Source organism: Hyla sarda, chromosome 4, assembly GCF_029499605.1.
Source record: "Hyla sarda isolate aHylSar1 chromosome 4, aHylSar1.hap1, whole genome shotgun sequence".
NCBI classification, from domain to species: Eukaryota; Metazoa; Chordata; class Amphibia; order Anura; family Hylidae; genus Hyla; species Hyla sarda.
Genome location: NC_079192.1, coordinates 31,202,342 through 31,224,873, shown reverse-complemented (window position 1 = coordinate 31,224,873; position 22,532 = coordinate 31,202,342). Strand labels below are relative to the sequence as shown.

The following is a 22,532-nucleotide window of genomic DNA, read 5'->3' as shown; positions in this document are numbered from 1 at the left end:
ATTTTGTCTCAGCGCTGTAGCGCAATGTTTCCTAACCAGGGTGCCTCCAGCTGTTGCGAGTAATACCTGACAACCCAAGGACAGGTGCGGCGCTTTCCTTGGCAGATCGTGGTTTTCACTCACCCTGAACAACCTTTTAACTCTATCTCTACGAAGAGGACAACTGTGTTTTAGCAAAAGCAATCAGCACACAGTGAGGGCTATTAAAGGGTTAATCAAGAGCTAATTTCTTCCAAAAACCATCACCACCCCTGCCTTCAGGTTGTGTGTGGTACTGCAGCTCAGTTCCATTGAAGTGAATTGGAGCCATGGTGTAATACCAAAACACAACCTGAAGACAGGTGCGGCGCTGTTTTTTTGGCAGAAATGGCCGTTTTCTCTATTACTGGGTAAACCCTCTAAGATAGAGATTATACATTCGTCCGAACACACAGAAAGGTATCAAAAAGTATCAGTTTATTTAGTTACATTAATGACTGGCAATGAGTAAGTAAAGAACTACATAAAAAGGTATCAAATATGTCCAATACTGCCTAGAGAATAAGACCTCACATCCTCCATTACTAATTCAAAAGTCTTCACCCCCAGAACAGCAAACGACTTTTACTGCCAAGAGGATTTTAGAAGGGTTAGAAAATTTAAAGGGGTTATCCAGGAAAAAAAAAAATTTTTTTATATATCAACTGGCTCCAGAAAGTTAAACAGATTTGTAAATGACTTCTATTAAAAAATCCTAATCCTTTCAGTACTTATGAGCTTCTGAAGTTAAGGTTGTTCTTTTCTGTCTAAGTGCTCTCTGATGACACGTGTCTGGCGAAACGCCCAGTTTAGAAGAGGTTTGCTATGGGGATTTGCTTCTAAACTGGGCATTTCCCGAGACACGTTTCATCAGAGAGCACTTAGACAGAAAAGAACAACTCAACTTCAGAAGCTCATAAGTAGAGATGAGCGAACTTACAGTAAATTCGATTCGTCACGAACTTCTCGGCTCGGCAGACTCTTTCCTAGGACTGTATCCACCTTTTCCAGCCCACCGGAGCACCGGAAAGCTGAACTAATTCATGCAGGATAAGACATCAACTGCCGAGCCGAGAAGTTCGTGACGAATCGAATTTACTGTAAGTTCGCTCATCTCTACTCATAAGTACTGAAAGGATTAAGATTTTTTAATAGAAGTAATTTACAAATCTGTTTAACTTTCTGGAGCCAGTTGATCTATATAAAAAAAAAAAAAAGTTTTTTCCTGGAATACCCCTTTAAAATTTAAAAACACATGGCACAGGTTGTGTCTGGTATTGCAGTTAAAGGGGTACTCTGCCCCTTGACATCTTATCCCCATCCAAAGGATAGGGGATAAGACGTCTAATCGTGGCGTCCCGCTGCTGGGGAACCCCGCGATCTCTCTGCTGCACCTGCCGTTTGTTTAAAGCATCTGGTGAAATACTGGAGGTCTTGTGACATCAGTCACGCCCCCCTCGTGACATCACAGCCATGCCCCCTCAATGTAAGTCTATGGGAGGGGGCGTGACTGCCGTCACGCCCCCTCCCATAGACTTACATTGAGGGGGCATGGCTGTGATGTCACAAGCATCACCAGTCATCCGGCAAGGAGCGAAGTTCGCACCGTGCACCGGATGTCTGGGGTGCCGCAGACGAGATCCGGGGGTCTCCAGCGATCGGGGAGAAGATGTCTAGGGGTGGAGGATCCCTTTAAGTATCATTTATTTCAAATGACCTGGACTGCAATGTAGGAGAGGTGTAGCAGAGTTTTTGGAAGAAAGCATCCATGTCTGTACAATCCTTCAAAACTGCTGACAACCCTTTATAGAGAGGACAGGGAAAGCAGAGCACACCGAGCGACAACGACAGCCACGCAGGTTGCATGACTGAACAGCTTGTTTTAGTGTCCTATAGAGGTGCCCAGGAGGTGGACTTCATGTTAAAGGAGTACTCCGGTGGAAAAAAAAATTCAAATTGGTGCCAGAAAATTAAACAGATTTGTAAATTACTTCTATAAAAAAAAAAAAAAAAATCTTAATCCTTCCAGTATTTATTAGCTGCTGAATACTACAGAGGAAATTATTTTCTTTTTGGAACACAGAGCTCTCTGCTGACATCACAAGTTTTTAGGAACTGTCCAGAGCAGTATAGGTTTGCTATGGGGACAGTTTTTAAAATGGACAGAGGTGTCAGCAGAGAGCACTGTGCTCGTGATGTCAGCAGAGAGCTCTGTGTTCCAAAAAGAAATGAATTTCCTCTGTAGTATTCAGCAGCTAATAAGGACTGGAAGGATTAAGATTTTTTAATAGAAGTAATTTACAAATCTGTTTAACTTTCTGGCACCAGTTGATTTAAAAAAATAAAATAAAAATAAATAAAAAATGGGGTGCTCCAGAGGGGAAGAAGAAAAAATAAAATTTGAATCAACCAGTGCCAGTTATACACAGATTTGTAAATTACTTCTATTTTGATAGCTTAACCCTTCCAGTACTTATCTGCTGTATGCTCCAGAGGAAGTTGTGTAGTTCTTTCCAGTCTGACCACAGTGCTCTCTGCTGACACCTCTGTCCATGTCAGGAACTGTTCAGAGCAGGATAGGTTTGCTATGGGGATTTGAACAGTTCCCGACATGGACAGAGGTGTCAGCAGAGAGCACTGTGGTCAGACTGGAAAGAACTACACAACTTCCTCTGTAGTATACAGCAGCTGATAAGTACTGGAAGGATTAAGATTTTTATACAGAAGTAAATTACAACCTGTAACAGTTGATTTGAAAGCTTTTTTCCTCCCCTTTAACGTTATGTATCAGAATTTCCTAGCTGGATTTTTAAGCTCTAGAAAATTCCACCATGTTTAAAGCCCAAAGGTTGTAAAACAGATGTCAAGGAGTGTAGTAGTATTTGGGTATTATACTGTAATGTGTTTCCAGGACTATAAGGTTTTTGGGATACTTCACGGTCAGATCTCTTCTACAAATCAACCAGGGGCTCCAGTTGTCGCTCCGTGAAGAACCTGTGACTCTGGGGCTTTGAAGGATCCTTTGTGGCAGCGAAGAAGGAGAGGAGAGAGTGTGAGGAAGATTTACCTGCGTCCTCTTCATCATCGCCCCTGTATTAAGGAGAAGACACATGTTACACATAGTCATATATGGCAGCCGCTAGGACAGGTGCACTCAAGGCTCTGCTTCTTGTCTCACAGGCACTTAGATATGTGGTGAGGGTGGGGGAGGAGGAGGAATAGACAAGTCCACCCAAATCCTCTTTACTAGAACACAAGGTCTGTCTGACCTCCTCTCCCTCCGTCACCCGGAATAATCTGACGACGCTAATCAGTGCAAATGTTACCAAAAACAAGGCCATCGCCGCCTGAGCCGGAAACCCATGCCCCTCTGCTACAACAAGTGAGGGAGAGGAGCAGCTCTCATTGTAAGGGACATTGTGCATGGACTGTGCTGCCCTCTGCTGGTTCTCTACAGAGATGACAGAGCCTGTGCAGCTCAGCTGAGGGGGAAGAAAGGGTTAAAATGTTCTGTTATGTTAATGGATATAGGGATTTATTGAACACCACTACATCGTCCGTGACCAAATCACTTAATCATCTTCATCCTCCATCTTTTCTCCCTCTCACCCTATAACTATTACTGCGCCCACAACACCAGTGCCACCACCTCTCACATACACCTGTCCCCTCTTCTCTCCCCACATGGTCACTACACCTGTCCCCTCTTCTCTCCCCACATGGTCACTACACCTGTCCCCTCTTCTCTCCCCACATGGTCACTACACCTGTCCCCTCTTCTCTCCCCACATGGTCACTACACCTGTCCCCTCTTCTCTCCCCACATGGTCACTACACCTGTCCCCTCTTCTCTCCCCACATGGTCACTACACCTGTCCCCTCTTCTCCCTCCACATGGTCACTACACCAGTCCCCTCTTCTCCCTCCACATGGTCACTACACCAGTCCCCTCTTCTCTCCCCACATGGTCACTACACCAGTCCCCTCTTCTCTCCCCACATGGTCACTACACCAGTCCCCTCTTCTCCCTCCACATGGTCACTACACCAGTCCCCTCTTCTCCCCCCCACATGGTCACTACACCTGTCCCCTCTTCTCCCTCCACATGGTCACTACACCTGTCCCCTCTTCTCTCCCCACATGGTCACTACACCTGTCCCCTCTTCTCCCTCCACATGGTCACTACACCAGTCCCCTCTTCTCCCTCCACATGGTCACTACATCTGTCCCCTCTTCTCTCCCCACATGGTCACTACACCTGTCCCCTCTTCTCTCCCCACATGGTCACTACACCTGTCCCCTCTTCTCTCCCCACATGGTCACTACACCAGTCCCCTCTTCTCCCTCCACATGGTCACTACACCAGTCCCCTCTTCTCCCTCCACATGGTCACTACACCTGTCCCCTCTTCTCTCCCTCCACATGGTCACTACACCTGTCCCCTCTTCTCTCCCCACATGGTCACTACACCAGTCCCCTCTTCTCCCTCCACATGGTCACTACACCTGTCCCCTCTTCTCCCCCCACATGGTCACTACACCTGTCCCCTCTTCTCCCTCCACATGGTCACTACACCTGTCCCCTCTTCTCCCTCCACATGGTCACTACACCTGTCCCCTCTTCTCTCCCTCCACATGGTCACTACACCTGTCCCCTCTTCTCCCTCCACATGGTCACTACACCTGTCCCCTCTTCTCCCCCCATATGGTCACTACACCTGTCCCCTCTTCTCTCCCCACAGTCACTACACCTGTCTCCTCTTCTCCCCCCACATGGTCACTACACCAGTCCCCTCTTCTCCCCCCAAAAGGTCACTACACCTGTCCCCTCTTCTCCCCCCACATGGTCACTACACCTGTCCCCTCTTCTCCCCCCACATGGTCACTACACCTGTCCCCTCTTCTCCCCCCACATGGTCACTACACCTGTCCCCTCTTCTCCCTCCACATGGTCACTACATCTGTCCCCTCTTCTCCCCCCAAAAGGTCAGTACACCTGTCCCCTCTTCTCCCCCCACATGGTCACTACACCTGTCCCCTCTTCTCCCCCCACATGGTCACTACACCTGTCCCCTCTTCTCCCTCCACATGGTCACTACATCTGTCCCCTCTTCTCTCCCCACATGGTCACTACACCTGTCCCCTCTTCTCTCCCCACATGGTCACTACACCTGTCCCCTCTTCTCCCTCCACATGTCCCCTCTTCTCCCTCCACATGTCCCCTCTTCTCTCCCCACATGGTCACTACACCTGTCCCCTCTTCTCTCTCCACATGGTCACTACACCTGTCCCCTCTTCTCTCCCCACATGGTCACTACACCTGTCCCCTCTTCTCCCCCCACATGGTCACTACACCAGTCCCCTCTTCTCTCCCCACATGGTCACTACACCTGTCCCCTCTTCTCTCCCCACATGGTCACTACACCAGTCCCCTCTTCTCCCTCCACATGGTCACTACACCAGTCCCCTCTTCTCCCTCCACATGGTCACTACACCTGTCCCCTCTTCTCCCTCCACATGGTCACTACATCTGTCCCCTCTTCTCTCCCCACATGGTCACTACACCTGTCCCCTCTTCTCCCCCCACATGGTCACTACACCTGTCCCCTCTTCTCTCCCCACATGGTCACTACACCAGTCCCCTCTTCTCCCCCCAAAAGGTCAGTACACCTGTCCCCTCTTCTCCCCCCACATGGTCACTACACCTGTCCCCTCTTCTCCCCCCACATGGTCACTACACCTGTCCCCTCTTCTCCCTCCACATGGTCACTACATCTGTCCCCTCTTCTCTCCCCACATGGTCACTACACCTGTCCCCTCTTCTCTCCCCACATGGTCACTACACCTGTCCCCTCTTCTCCCCCCAAAAGGTCAGTACACCTGTCCCCTCTTCTCTCCCCACATGGTCACTACACCTGTCTCCTCTTCTCCCCCCACATGGTCACTACACCAGTCCCCTCTTCTCTCCCCACATGGTCACTACACCTGTCCCCTCTTCTCTCCCCACATGGTCACTACACCAGTCCCCTCTTCTCCCTCCACATGGTCACTACACCTGTCCCCTCTTCTCCCTCCACATGGTCACTACACCAGTCCCCTCTTCTCTCCCCACATGGTCACTACACCAGTCCCCTCTTCTCTCCCCACATGGTCACTACACCTGTCCCCTCTTCTCCCTCCACATGGTCACTACACCAGTCCCCTCTTCTCCCTCCACATGGTCACTACACCTGTCCCCTCTTCTCTCCCCACATGGTCACTACACCAGTCCCCTCTTCTCTCCCCACATGGTCACTACACCAGTCCCCTCTTCTCCCTCCACATGGTCACTACACCAGTCCCCTCTTCTCTCCCCACATGGTCACTACACCAGTCCCCTCTTCTCCCTCCACATGGTCACTACACCAGTCCCCTCTTCTCCCTCCACATGGTCACTACACCTGTCCCCTCTTCTCTCCCCACATGGTCACTACACCTGTCCCCTCTTCTCCCTCCACATGGTCACTACACCAGTCCCCTCTTCTCCCTCCACATGGTCACTACATCTGTCCCCTCTTCTCTCCCCACATGGTCACTACACCTGTCCCCTCTTCTCTCCCCACATGGTCACTACACCTGTCCCCTCTTCTCTCCCCACATGGTCACTACACCTGTCCCCTCTTCTCTCCCCACATGGTCACTACACCTGTCCCCTCTTCTCTCCCCACATGGTCACTACACCTGTCTCCTCTTCTCCCCCCACATGGTCACTACACCAGTCCCCTCTTCTCCCCCCAAAAGGTCAGTACACCTGTCCCCTCTTCTCTCCCCACATGGTCACTACACCTGTCTCCTCTTCTCCCCCCACATGGTCACTACACCAGTCCCCTCTTCTCCCCCCAAAAGGTCAGTACACCTGTCCCCTCTTCTCTCCCCACATGGTCACTACACCTGTCCCCTCTTCTCCCTCCACATGGTCACTACACCAGTCCCCTCTTCTCCCCCCACATGGTCACTACACCTGTCCCCTCTTCTCCCCCCACATGGTCACTACACCTGTCCCCTCTTCTCCCTCCACATGGTCACTACACCTGTCCCCTCTTCTCTCCCCACATGGTCACTACACCTGTCCCCTCTTCTCCCCCCACATGGTCACTACACCTGTCTCCTCTTCTCCCTCCACATGGTCACTACACCTGTCCCCTCTTCTCTCCCCACATGGTCACTACACCTGTCCCCTCTTCTCTCTCCACATGGTCACTACACCTGTCCCCTCTTCTCTCCCCACATGGTCACTACACCTGTCCCCTCTTCTCCCTCCACATGGTCACTACACCTGTCCCCTCTTCTCTCCCCACATGGTCACTACACCTGTCCCCTCTTCTCTCCCTCCACATGGTCACTACACCTGTCCCCTCTTCTCTCCCCACATGGTCACTACACCTGTCCCCTCTTCTCTCCCCACATGGTCACTACACCAGTCCCCTCTTCTCTCCCCACATGGTCACTACACCTGTCCCCTCTTCTCCCTCCACATGGTCACTACACCTGTCCCCTCTTCTCCCTCCACATGTCCCCTCTTCTCCCTCCACATGTCCCCTCTTCTCTCCCCACATGGTCACTACACCTGTCCCCTCTTCTCTCTCCACATGGTCACTACACCTGTCCCCTCTTCTCTCCCTCCACATGGTCACTACACCTGTCCCCTCTTCTCTCCCCACATGGTCACTACACCTGTCCCCTCTTCTCCCTCCACATGGTCACTACACCAGTCCCCTCTTCTCCCTCCACATGGTCACTACACCTGTCCCCTCTTCTCTCCCCACATGGTCACTACACCAGTCCCCTCTTCTCCCTCCACATGGTCACTACACCAGTCCCCTCTTCTCTCCCCACATGGTCACTACACCAGTCCCCTCTTCTCTCCCCACATGGTCACTACACCAGTCCCCTCTTCTCCCTCCACATGGTCACTACACCAGTCCCCTCTTCTCTCCCCACATGGTCACTACACCAGTCCCCTCTTCTCCCTCCACATGGTCACTACACCAGTCCCCTCTTCTCCCTCCACATGGTCACTACACCTGTCCCCTCTTCTCTCCCCACATGGTCACTACACCTGTCCCCTCTTCTCCCTCCACATGGTCACTACACCAGTCCCCTCTTCTCCCTCCACATGGTCACTACATCTGTCCCCTCTTCTCTCCCCACATGGTCACTACACCTGTCCCCTCTTCTCTCCCCACATGGTCACTACACCTGTCCCCTCTTCTCTCCCCACATGGTCACTACACCTGTACCCTCTTCTCTCCCCACATGGTCACTACACCTGTCCCCTCTTCTCTCCCCACATGGTCACTACACCTGTCTCCTCTTCTCCCCCCACATGGTCACTACACCAGTCCCCTCTTCTCCCCCCAAAAGGTCAGTACACCTGTCCCCTCTTCTCTCCCCACATGGTCACTACACCTGTCTCCTCTTCTCCCCCCACATGGTCACTACACCAGTCCCCTCTTCTCCCCCCAAAAGGTCAGTACACCTGTCCCCTCTTCTCTCCCCACATGGTCACTACACCTGTCTCCTCTTCTCCCCCCACATGGTCACTACACCAGTCCCCTCTTCTCCCCCCAAAAGGTCAGTACACCTGTCCCCTCTTCTCTCCCCACATGGTCACTACACCTGTCCCCTCTTCTCCCTCCACATGGTCACTACACCAGTCCCCTCTTCTCCCCCCACATGGTCACTACACCTGTCCCCTCTTCTCCCCCCACATGGTCACTACACCTGTCCCCTCTTCTCCCTCCACATGGTCACTACACCTGTCCCCTCTTCTCTCCCCACATGGTCACTACACCTGTCCCCTCTTCTCCCCCCACATGGTCACTACACCTGTCTCCTCTTCTCCCTCCACATGGTCACTACACCTGTCCCCTCTTCTCTCCCCACATGGTCACTACACCTGTCCCCTCTTCTCTCTCCACATGGTCACTACACCTGTCCCCTCTTCTCCCTCCACATGGTCACTACACCTGTCCCCTCTTCTCCCTCCACATGGTCACTACACCTGTCCCCTCTTCTCTCCCCACATGGTCACTACACCTGTCCCCTCTTCTCCCTCCACATGGTCACTACACCTGTCCCCTCTTCTCTCCCCACATGGTCACTACACCTGTCCCCTCTTCTCTCCCTCCACATGGTCACTACACCTGTCCCCTCTTCTCTCCCCACATGGTCACTACACCTGTCCCCTCTTCTCTCCCCACATGGTCACTACACCAGTCCCCTCTTCTCTCCCCACATGGTCACTACACCTGTCCCCTCTTCTCCCTCCACATGGTCACTACACCTGTCCCCTCTTCTCTCCCCACATGGTCACTACACCTGTCCCCTCTTCTCTCCCCACATGGTCACTACACCTGTCCCCTCTTCTCTCCCCACATGGTCACTACACCAGTCCCCTCTTCTCCCTCCACATGGTCACTACACCTGTCCCCTCTTCTCCCTCCACATGGTCATTACACCAGTCCCCTCTTCTCCCTCCACATGGTCACTACACCAGTCCCCTCTTCTCCCTCCACATGGTCACTACACCTGTCCCCTCTTCTCTCCCTCCACATGGTCACTACACCTGTCCCCTCTTCTCTCCCCACATGGTCACTACACCAGTCCCCTCTTCTCCCTCCACATGGTCACTACACCTGTCCCCTCTTCTCCCCCCACATGGTCACTACACCTGTCCCCTCTTCTCCCTCCACATGGTCACTACACCTGTCCCCTCTTCTCCCTCCACATGGTCACTACACCTGTCCCCTCTTCTCTCCCTCCACATGGTCACTACACCTGTCCCCTCTTCTCCCTCCACATGGTCACTACACCTGTCCCCTCTTCTCCCCCCATATGGTCACTACACCTGTCCCCTCTTCTCTCCCCACTGGTCACTACACCTGTCTCCTCTTCTCCCCCCCACATGGTCACTACACCAGTCCCCTCTTCTCCCCCCAAAAGGTCACTACACCTGTCCCCTCTTCTCCCCCCACATGGTCACTACACCTGTCCCCTCTTCTCCCCCCCACATGGTCACTACACCTGTCCCCTCTTCTCCCCCCACATGGTCACTACACCTGTCCCCTCTTCTCCCTCCACATGGTCACTACATCTGTCCCCTCTTCTCCCCCCAAAAGGTCAGTACACCTGTCCCCTCTTCTCCCCCCCACATGGTCACTACACCTGTCCCCTCTTCTCCCCCCACATGGTCACTACACCTGTCCCCTCTTCTCCCTCCACATGGTCACTACATCTGTCCCCTCTTCTCTCCCCACATGGTCACTACACCTGTCCCCTCTTCTCTCCCCACATGGTCACTACACCTGTCCCCTCTTCTCCCTCCACATGTCCCCTCCTTCTCCCTCCACATGTCCCCCTTCTCTCCCCACATGGTCACTACACCTGTCCCCTCTTCTCTCTCCACATGGTCACTACACCTGTCCCCTCTTCTCTCCCCACATGGTCACTACACCTGTCCCCTCTTCTCCCCCCACATGGTCACTACACCAGTCCCCTCTTCTCTCCCCACATGGTCACTACACCTGTCCCCTCTTCTCTCCCCACATGGTCACTACACCAGTCCCCTCTTCTCCCTCCACATGGTCACTACACCAGTCCCCTCTTCTCCCTCCACATGGTCACTACACCTGTCCCCTCTTCTCCCTCCACATGGTCACTACATCTGTCCCCTCTTCTCTCCCCACATGGTCACTACACCTGTCCCCTCTTCTCCCCCCACATGGTCACTACACCTGTCCCCTCTTCTCTCCCCACATGGTCACTACACCAGTCCCCTCTTCTCCCCCCAAAAGGTCAGTACACCTGTCCCCTCTTCTCCCCCCACATGGTCACTACACCTGTCCCCTCTTCTCCCCCCACATGGTCACTACACCTGTCCCCTCTTCTCCCTCCACATGGTCACTACATCTGTCCCCTCTTCTCTCCCCACATGGTCACTACACCTGTCCCCTCTTCTCTCCCCACATGGTCACTACACCTGTCCCCTCTTCTCCCCCCAAAAGGTCAGTACACCTGTCCCCTCTTCTCTCCCCACATGGTCACTACACCTGTCTCCTCTTCTCCCCCCACATGGTCACTACACCAGTCCCCTCTTCTCTCCCCACATGGTCACTACACCTGTCCCCTCTTCTCTCCCCACATGGTCACTACACCAGTCCCCTCTTCTCCCTCCACATGGTCACTACACCTGTCCCCTCTTCTCCCTCCACATGGTCACTACACCAGTCCCCTCTTCTCTCCCCACATGGTCACTACACCTGTCCCCTCTTCTCTCCCCACATGGTCACTACACCTGTCCCCTCTTCTCCCTCCACATGGTCACTACACCAGTCCCCTCTTCTCCCTCCACATGGTCACTACACCTGTCCCCTCTTCTCTCCCCACATGGTCACTACACCAGTCCCCTCTTCTCTCCCCACATGGTCACTACACCAGTCCCCTCTTCTCCCTCCACATGGTCACTACACCAGTCCCCTCTTCTCTCCCCACATGGTCACTACACCAGTCCCCTCTTCTCCCTCCACATGGTCACTACACCAGTCCCCTCTTCTCCCTCCACATGGTCACTACACCTGTCCCCTCTTCTCTCCCCACATGGTCACTACACCTGTCCCCTCTTCTCTCCCCACATGGTCACTACACCTGTCCCCTCTTCTCCCTCCACATGGTCACTACACCAGTCCCCTCTTCTCCCTCCACATGGTCACTACATCTGTCCCCTCTTCTCTCCCCACATGGTCACTACACCTGTCCCCTCTTCTCTCCCCACATGGTCACTACACCTGTCCCCTCTTCTCTCCCCACATGGTCACTACACCTGTCCCCTCTTCTCTCCCCACATGGTCACTACACCTGTCCCCTCTTCTCTCCCCACATGGTCACTACACCTGTCTCCTCTTCTCCCCCCACATGGTCACTACACCAGTCCCCTCTTCTCCCCCCAAAAGGTCAGTACACCTGTCCCCTCTTCTCTCCCCACATGGTCACTACACCTGTCTCCTCTTCTCCCCCCACATGGTCACTACACCAGTCCCCTCTTCTCCCCCCAAAAGGTCAGTACACCTGTCCCCTCTTCTCTCCCCACATGGTCACTACACCTGTCCCCTCTTCTCCCTCCACATGGTCACTACACCAGTCCCCTCTTCTCCCCCCACATGGTCACTACACCTGTCCCCTCTTCTCCCCCCACATGGTCACTACACCTGTCCCCTCTTCTCCCTCCACATGGTCACTACACCTGTCCCCTCTTCTCTCCCCACATGGTCACTACACCTGTCCCCTCTTCTCCCCCCACATGGTCACTACACCTGTCTCCTCTTCTCCCTCCACATGGTCACTACACCTGTCCCCTCTTCTCTCCCCACATGGTCACTACACCTGTCCCCTCTTCTCTCTCCACATGGTCACTACACCTGTCCCCTCTTCTCCCTCCACATGGTCACTACACCTGTCCCCTCTTCTCTCCCCACATGGTCACTACACCTGTCCCCTCTTCTCCCTCCACATGGTCACTACACCTGTCCCCTCTTCTCTCCCCACATGGTCACTACACCTGTCCCCTCTTCTCTCCCTCCACATGGTCACTACACCTGTCCCCTCTTCTCTCCCCACATGGTCACTACACCTGTCCCCTCTTCTCTCCCCACATGGTCACTACACCAGTCCCCTCTTCTCTCCCCACATGGTCACTACACCTGTCCCCTCTTCTCCCTCCACATGGTCACTACACCTGTCCCCTCTTCTCCCTCCACATGGTCACTACACCAGTCCCCTCTTCTCTCCCCACATGGTCACTACACCTGTCCCCTCTTCTCCCTCCACATGGTCACTACACCTGTCCCCTCTTCTCCCTCCACATGTCCCCTCTTCTCCCTCCACATGTCCCCTCTTCTCTCCCCACATGGTCACTACACCTGTCCCCTCTTCTCTCTCCACATGGTCACTACACCTGTCCCCTCTTCTCTCCCTCCACATGGTCACTACACCTGTCCCCTCTTCTCTCCCCACATGGTCACTACACCTGTCCCCTCTTCTCCCTCCACATGGTCACTACACCAGTCCCCTCTTCTCCCTCCACATGGTCACTACACCTGTCCCCTCTTCTCTCCCCACATGGTCACTACACCAGTCCCCTCTTCTCCCTCCACATGGTCACTACACCAGTCCCCTCTTCTCTCCCCACATGGTCACTACACCAGTCCCCTCTTCTCTCCCCACATGGTCACTACACCAGTCCCCTCTTCTCCCTCCACATGGTCACTACACCAGTCCCCTCTTCTCTCCCCACATGGTCACTACACCAGTCCCCTCTTCTCCCTCCACATGGTCACTACACCAGTCCCCTCTTCTCCCTCCACATGGTCACTACACCTGTCCCCTCTTCTCTCCCCACATGGTCACTACACCTGTCCCCTCTTCTCCCTCCACATGGTCACTACACCAGTCCCCTCTTCTCCCTCCACATGGTCACTACATCTGTCCCCTCTTCTCTCCCCACATGGTCACTACACCTGTCCCCTCTTCTCTCCCCACATGGTCACTACACCTGTCCCCTCTTCTCTCCCCACATGGTCACTACACCTGTACCCTCTTCTCTCCCCACATGGTCACTACACCTGTCCCCTCTTCTCTCCCCACATGGTCACTACACCTGTCTCCTCTTCTCCCCCCACATGGTCACTACACCAGTCCCCTCTTCTCCCCCCAAAAGGTCAGTACACCTGTCCCCTCTTCTCTCCCCACATGGTCACTACACCTGTCTCCTCTTCTCCCCCCACATGGTCACTACACCAGTCCCCTCTTCTCCCCCCAAAAGGTCAGTACACCTGTCCCCTCTTCTCTCCCCACATGGTCACTACACCTGTCTCCTCTTCTCCCCCCACATGGTCACTACACCAGTCCCCTCTTCTCCCCCCAAAAGGTCAGTACACCTGTCCCCTCTTCTCTCCCCACATGGTCACTACACCTGTCCCCTCTTCTCCCTCCACATGGTCACTACACCAGTCCCCTCTTCTCCCCCCACATGGTCACTACACCTGTCCCCTCTTCTCCCCCCACATGGTCACTACACCTGTCCCCTCTTCTCCCTCCACATGGTCACTACACCTGTCCCCTCTTCTCTCCCCACATGGTCACTACACCTGTCCCCTCTTCTCCCCCCACATGGTCACTACACCTGTCTCCTCTTCTCCCTCCACATGGTCACTACACCTGTCCCCTCTTCTCTCCCCACATGGTCACTACACCTGTCCCCTCTTCTCTCTCCACATGGTCACTACACCTGTCCCCTCTTCTCCCTCCACATGGTCACTACACCTGTCCCCTCTTCTCCCTCCACATGGTCACTACACCTGTCCCCTCTTCTCTCCCCACATGGTCACTACACCTGTCCCCTCTTCTCCCTCCACATGGTCACTACACCTGTCCCCTCTTCTCTCCCCACATGGTCACTACACCTGTCCCCTCTTCTCTCCCTCCACATGGTCACTACACCTGTCCCCTCTTCTCTCCCCACATGGTCACTACACCTGTCCCCTCTTCTCTCCCCACATGGTCACTACACCAGTCCCCTCTTCTCTCCCCACATGGTCACTACACCTGTCCCCTCTTCTCCCTCCACATGGTCACTACACCTGTCCCCTCTTCTCCCTCCACATGTCCCCTCTTCTCCCTCCACATGTCCCCTCTTCTCTCCCCACATGGTCACTACACCTGTCCCCTCTTCTCTCTCCACATGGTCACTACACCTGTCCCCTCTTCTCTCCCTCCACATGGTCACTACACCTGTCCCCTCTTCTCTCCCCACATGGTCACTACACCTGTCCCCTCTTCTCCCTCCACATGGTCACTACACCAGTCCCCTCTTCTCCCTCCACATGGTCACTACACCTGTCCCCTCTTCTCTCCCCACATGGTCACTACACCTGTCCCCTCTTCTCCCTCCACATGGTCACTACACCTGTCCCCTCTTCTCCCTCCACATGGTCACTACACCTGTCCCCTCTTCTCCCTCCACATGGTCACTACACCTGTCCCCTCTTCTCCCTCCACATGGTCACTACACCTGTCCCCTCTTCTCTCCCCACATGGTCACTACACCTTTCCCCTCTTCTCCCTCCACATGGTCACTACACCTGCCCCCTCTTCTCTCTCCACATGGTCACTACACCTGTCCCCTCTTCTCCCCCCACATGGTCACTACACCTGTCCCCTCTTCTCTCTCCACATGGTCACTACACCTGTCCCCTCTTCTCTCCCTCCACATGGTCACTACACCTGTCCCCTCTTCTCTCCCCACATGGTCACTACACCTGTCCCCTCTTCTCTCCCCACATGGTCACTACACCTGTCCCCTCTTCTCCCTCCACATGGTCACTACACCTGTCCCCTCTTCTCCCTCCACATGTCCCCTCTTCTCCCTCCACATGTCCCCTCTTCTCTCCCCACATGGTCACTACACCTGTCCCCTCTTCTCTCCCCACATGGTCACTACACCAGTCCCCTCTTCTCCCTCCACATGGTCACTACACCTGTCTCCTCTTCTCCCCCCACATGGTCACTACACCAGTCCCCTCTTCTCCCCCCAAAAGGTCCGTACACCTGTCCCCTCTTCTCCCTCCACATGGTCACTACACCAGTCCCCTCTTCTCCCCCCCACATGGTCACTACACCTGTCCCCTCTTCTCCCTCCACATGGTCACTACACCTGTCCCCTCTTCTCTCCCCACATGGTCACTACACCTGTCCCCTCTTCTCCCTCCACATGGTCACTACACCTGTCCCCTCTTCTCCCTCCACATGGTCACTACACCTGTCCCCTCTTCTCCCTCCACATGGTCACTACACCTGTCCCCTCTTCTCCCTCCACATGGTCACTACACCAGTCCCCTCTTCTCCCTCCACATGGTCACTACACCTGTCCCCTCTTCTCTCCCCACATGGTCACTACACCTGTCCCCTCTTCTCCCTCCACATGGTCACTACACCTGTCCCCTCTTCTCCCTCCACATGGTCACTACACCTGTCCCCTCTTCTCCCTCCACATGGTCACTACACCTGTCCCCTCTTCTCTCCCTCCACATGGTCACTACACCTGTCCCCTCTTCTCTCCCTCCACATGGTCACTACACCTGTCCCCTCTTCTCCCTCCACATGGTCACTACACCTGTCCCCTCTTCTCCCTCCACATGGTCACTACACCTGTCCCCTCTTCTCCCTCCACATGGTCACTACACCTGTCCCCTCTTCTCCCTCCACATGGTCACTACACCTGTCCCCTCTTCTCTCCCTCCACATGGTCACTACACCTGTCCCCTCTTCTCTCCCTCCACATGGTCACTACACCTGTCCCCTCTTCTCCCTCCACATGGTCACTACACCTGTCCCCTCTTCTCTCCCCACATGGTCACTACACCTGTCCCCTCTTCTCCCTCCACATGGTCACTACACCTGTCCCCTCTTCTCCCTCCACATGGTCACTACACCTGTCCCCTCTTCTCCCTCCACATGGTCACTACACCTGTCCCCTCTTCTCCCTCCACATGGTCACTACACCAGTCCCCTCTTCTCCCTCCACATGGTCACTACACCTGTCCCCTCTTCTCCCTCCACATGGTCACTACACCTGTCCCCTCTTCTCCCTCCACATGGTCACTACACCTGTCCCCTCTTCTCTCCCCACATGGTCACTACACCAGTCCCCTCTTCTCCCTCCACATGGTCACTACACCAGTCCCCTCTTCTCCCTCCACATGGTCACTACACCAGTCCCCTCTTCTCCCTCCACATGGTCACTACACCTGTCCCCTCTTCTCCCTCCACATGGTCACTACACCAGTCCCCTCTTCTCCCTCCACATGGTCACTACACCTGTCCCCTCTTCTCCCTCCACATGGTCACTACACCTGTCCCCTCTTCTCTCCCCACATGGTCACTACACCTGTCCCCTCTTCTCCCTCCACATGGTCACTACACCAGTCCCCTCTTCTCCCTCCACATGGTCACTACACCTGTCCCCTCTTCTCTCCCCACATGGTCACTACACCTGTCCCCTCTTCTCCCTCCACATGGTCACTACACCTGTCCCCTCTTCTCCCTCCACATGGTCACTACACCTGTCCCCTCTTCTCCCTCCACATGGTCACTACACCAGTCCCCTCTTCTCCCCCCACATGGTCACTACACCTGTCCCCTCTTCTCCCCCCACATGGTCACTACACCTGTCCCCTCTTCTCCCTCCACATGGTCACTACACCTGTCCCCTCTTCTCCCTCCACATGGTCACTACACCTGTCCCCTCTTCTCCCTCCACATGGTCACTACACCTGTCCCCTCTTCTCCCTCCACATGGTCACTACACCTGTCCCCTCTTCTCCCTCCACATGGTCACTACACCAGTCCCCTCTTCTCCCTCCACATGGTCACTACACCTGTCCCCTCTTCTCCCCCCACATGGTCACTACACCTGTCCCCTCTTCTCCCCCCCACATGGTCACTACACCTGTCCCCTCTTCTCCCTCCACATGGTCACTACATCGGTCCCCTCTTCTCCCTCCACATGGTCACTACACCTGTCCCCTCTTCTCCCTCCACATGGTCACTACACCAGTCCCCTCTTCTCTCCCCACATGGTCACTACACCTGTCCCCTCTTCTCCCTCCACATGGTCACTACACCAGTCCCCTCTTCTCCCTCCACATGGTCACTACACCTGTCCCCTCTTCTCCCTCCACATGGTCACTACACCTGTCCCCTCTTCTTCCCCCCACATGGTCACTACACCTGTCCCCTCTTCTCCCTCCACATGGTCACTACACCTGTCCCCTCTTCTCCCTCCACATGGTCACTACACCTGTCCCCTCTTCTCCCTCCACATGGTCACTACACCTGTCCCCTCTTCTCTCCCTCCACATGGTCACTACACCTGTCCCCTCTTCTCCCTCCACATGGTCACTACACCTGTCCCCTCTTCTCCCTCCACATGGTCACTACACCTGTCCCCTCTTCTCTCCCCACATGGTCACTACACCTGTCCCCTCTTCTCCCTCCACATGGTCACTACACCTGTCCCCTCCTCTCCCCACATGGTCACTACACCTGTCCCCTCTTCTCCCTCCACATGGTCACTACACCTGTCCCCTCTTCTCCCCCCACATGGTCACTACACCTGTCCCCTCTTCTCCCCCCACATGGTCACTACACCTGTCCCCTCTTCTCCCTCCACATGGTCACTACACCTGTCCCCTCTTCTCCCTCCACATGGTCACTACACCTGTACCCCCTCCACATGATTACTACACCTACAATTGTACTTATTTCTAATTTTCTCTACAAATCTTGGTTATGCCCTATACAACAGTATAGAGCAGTCCATGTCTCCACATCACTACGCCCACTATCATATACCCTCCACCACATCTTATACCCCTTTCACTCAGCACTCACCATAGCACTGGGGCAGCTTTGCTCTCTAGAATAGTCTGTGCAGTGCTCCAGCTGAACCGAACAAACTGGGGATATCCAAAAACAGGATCTAGGTGTTTAGCCAGCCATTCCTTAGTCTTTGGATCTGTTGGATGAAAAAAAGAATAAGTAAAAAAAAAAAAAAAAAAGGAGTCAAATTCACAGCACAGCATCATATATATGTTTATCAAAAAAATGGGAAAAAATAATTTCCTTATTACGACACTGAAGTTGTGCCAGATGCCGCCATTGAGCCATAGCCTTAAAGAGTACCTATACAGTGACCCCCCCGACCTACAATGGCCCCGACATACAATAATTTCAACATACGATCATCTCAGAGGCCATCGCATGTTGAAGGCAGCATCAACATACGATGCTTTTGTATGTCGGGGCCATCACATAAACGGCTATCCGGCAGCGCAGACTGCTTCAGCTGACACCGGATAGCCGTTTACGGTGCCCCGTGTGGTCCGCTGACGATCACTTACCTGTCCTCAGGGCTCCAGCGCGTCCTCTTCGGGATCCCCTGCATCGTCGGCGCTCTCCATCGTCGTCATCACGTCGCTGCGCACGCCGTTCCGTCATCCAATAGGAGCGACGTGCATAACGAGCGGCGACGGAGAGCGAGGATGCCGGGGAAGCAGAGGCCTTGCCGAAGCGTCGGGGACACCCCGGGGACGCGGCGACAGCAATGGAGGGCGACATCCAGGGCAGCGGTGACGGTCCGGTGCGGCGGGGACACGCGAGTATAACCTCCAAAACCAGTGGTCTTCAACCTGAGGTCCTCAAGATGTTGCAAAACTACAACTCCCAGCATGCCCGGACAGCCGTTGGCTGTCCGGGCATGCTGGGTGTTGTAGTTTTGCAACATCTGGAGGTCCGCAGGTTGTAGACCACTGTCCTATACTTTACATTGCACGGATTCCTCAACATACGATGGTTTCAACAAACGATGGTCCATTTGGAACGGATTCCCATCGTATGTTGAGGGACCACTGTATTTCTACATTACATGTTACACGTCAAACGTTTTGAACAGTTGGAATCTCAGAGAAGCGAGAAATGAATGGACACATTGCTCAGCCAAGTGCATTCAGCACCCAGCGGGTGTCTCAGAATTTGCGATCAGAGAGGGTCTGAATGCCGATGTCCCCATGCCATGTCTAAAATTTGTAATGAAAAAAAAAAAGTGTCCTTTAATGATGAGTCTTGTTTACTGCCATCAGCATGTCCCATACCAGCCTCTACAACAACGAACAATGTCCTAAGAGATAATGATCTAGGCCGGGTGATCGTCTCATCACCACACAGGTTGTTTGCAATGCTGAAAAGTGGGAAATGCTCAAATACACAGATTAAAAGTAACAAACTCAGGGTCAGCGACACACGCTGTTCCCTCATCCCCAACAGAGAGAAGTGTATTCATCCAGTAAGGGAATGTGCTGATGAAACATTCAATGGGCAAGAGAGAAAAAAAAATAAAAAATACATTATAAAGGGGTATTCCCGCGCTTAAACTTTCAAAAGGAGGGTATGGAATGGTCTATAGAGGTTGATGCAAGAATGGCCATGTCCAACATGTAGCAAAACTACAATTTCAGCATGATCTAAAAGCCCCAGTCAGTGGGAGCTGGGGGTTTATAACAGAAGAAGGATTGTTATAAGGAATACCCTAAAAGATTGACAGTGTAGATACTCCAAGTATGGTACCACCATAAGGCATCACACCCTCTCCTAGGGCCAACGTGTCAGATGCTAGAAATGTTCTACAGTGATCCCTCAACTTACAATGGCCTCAACATACAATATTTTCAACATACAATGGATGTTTCTGGACCATTGTAACTTGAAACCAGACTCAACATACAATACTATGGACAGTCCAGATCTGTGAAATGTGTCAAAACCCGGAAGAACTGACCAATCAGAATGGACATTCACTGGTAAAACCCCTGTATTACTGAAGTGTATGCACTGACGGGTGTCTGGTAGCGCCCCCTACAGTACAGGGAGGTATCACATGTTCTGTACTATTTACCTGTGCCAGGGTTAGCTGCTCCAGGCGAGGGCGGCTCCATGTCACTTTTTTAGCTCACTGTGTACTGTACAGGACCCTGAAGAAGCTCCAGTCCTCTACATAGACAGTGATTACAGCTCCCAGAAGATCTTTATTACTTTTATATGTAAGGACTTGCTTTATTTATATTAGTTATTTTCTTATCTTTCTTTAGTCCTCACTTTTTCCTATTTTTGGATGACATTTTGGGGTTCGGAACAAAATTACCAGGTTTCCATAGAGTTATGGTCTCAACATACAATGGTTTCACCATACAATGGTCGTCCTGGAACCAATTCATATTTTGACTTGAGGGTCCACTGTACAGTGGTACCTCAACATACGATGGTAATTCGTTCCAAACGTCCCATCGTTTGTCGAATCCATCGTATGTTGAGGGATTCGTGCAATAGTAAAAGTGCATTTATACTTACCTGTCCCCGCCGCTCCGGACCGGGTCCTCACCGCTCCCGATGCTGTCCCAGGGGCTCCCGATTCTGTCCCACTGCTCCGGTGTCTTCTTCGTGATCCTCCGGTGTCTTGTGCATCGTCTGCAGGGTCCGGTCCTCGCTTTCTGGTGACGTTATTACGCTGCTGCGCCGGCGTGGCGTGCGTAGTGACGTAATAACGACGCCGGAAAGCGAGGCCCGGACCCTGCAGAAGATGCGCAAGACACCGGAGGATCGCGAAGTGGACCCGGAGCAGCGGGAATAGGTAAGTGAACCTGCTGGGGCACATTACACTGCTATCCGACAGCAGCTTAAGCATTTTGCGCTGTCGGATAGCAGTTAATGCGATGGCCCCGACATATAAAAGCATCGCATGTCGATTTTATCATATGTCGGGGCCATCGTAGGTCGGGGGGTTACTGTATATGCAATTTTTTTTTTTTTTATTTATTTTTCTTAGGGGCGGCCTCCCAGGAGATTTTAGTTTACCGGCAGCATTTAAAGGGGTACTCCGGCCCTAAGACATCTTATCCCCTATCCAAAGGATAGGGGATAAGATGTCTGACCGCGGGGGTCCCGCCGCTTGGGACCCCCCCCCCAATCTTGCATTCGGCACCCATCTCTTCGAGCTGCACGCCGCGCTGCCAGCTCACAAACTGCCAGGTGCCAACCACGGGGCCAGGGTATCGTGATGTCACAACTCTGCCCCCACTATGCAAGTCTATAGGAGAGGGTGTGACATCACAGGGGGCGGAGTCGCGGCGTCCCGATACTCCGGCCCCGTGGTCGGCACCCCGCAGTTTGTGAGCTGGCAGCGCGGCTGCAGCTCAAAGAGGTGGGTGCCGAATGTAAGATCACGGGGGTCCCCAGCGGCGGGACCCCTGCGGTCAAACATCTTATCCCCTATCCTTTGGATGGGGGATAAGAAGTCTTAGGGCCAGAGTACCCCTTTAAAGCAATCGCTCCTCAGATAGGGTGCATTCACATCTCACAGCAGACCACTGTTTTTAGATTGGTTCAAAATATAGATAAGGTTGGGGAAATGAGCTGCTCTGAGACACTAGCTGACTCCAGATGGCTCACTGAAATCTATGGGGTAAAGAGATCTGTCAGGGATACAGAAGGAGGCTGATTGGAATTTCCTCTGCCATATTTGGCTGCTGGACTAGTGAAATAAGATGTGAATGCCCCCCCTACTATAAAATGAGCTGTTGTAAAACCTCCCTATGTTTCCCTATGGAAGGGAAGTTGCAAATTACTTTCAACTAAATAATCAGAAGAATTCCAACCAAGTTAATTATTTATGCAGCGCTGTACACAAACTGGCTCTGGTCCCCACTGGGACCGACAATGTAAAGTCGTCTACCAATAGGTTTTTGGAGTGTTGGAGGAAACACACCAAGAACATACAAACTTCTGGTAGATGTTGTCTTAGGTGGGATTTGGACCCAGGACCCCAGCGCTAACCACTGAGCTACCACGTGGTTAGAATTTTTCTACCTG

The 22,532-nt window shown here is 53.3% G+C and overlaps 1 protein-coding gene across 1 annotated transcript in view; it reads right to left on the bottom strand.

Annotated features, from left to right (window-relative positions):
- Window positions 1-2,698: 2,698 nt before the first annotated feature.
- The window catches only part of RNASEH2A (ribonuclease H2 subunit A), a 34,386-nt gene continuing 14,552 nt past the window's right edge, over window positions 2,699-22,532 (bottom strand). Inside the window, exons 7-8 of the mRNA XM_056570358.1 lie at window positions 18,504-18,627; window positions 2,699-3,108 (exon numbers count right to left, since the gene is read on the bottom strand). Of these exons, the coding sequence (XP_056426333.1) occupies window positions 2,970-3,108; window positions 18,504-18,627 (263 nt within the window). The 3' untranslated portion in view covers window positions 2,699-2,969. The remainder of the gene's footprint in view (window positions 3,109-18,503; window positions 18,628-22,532) is intronic.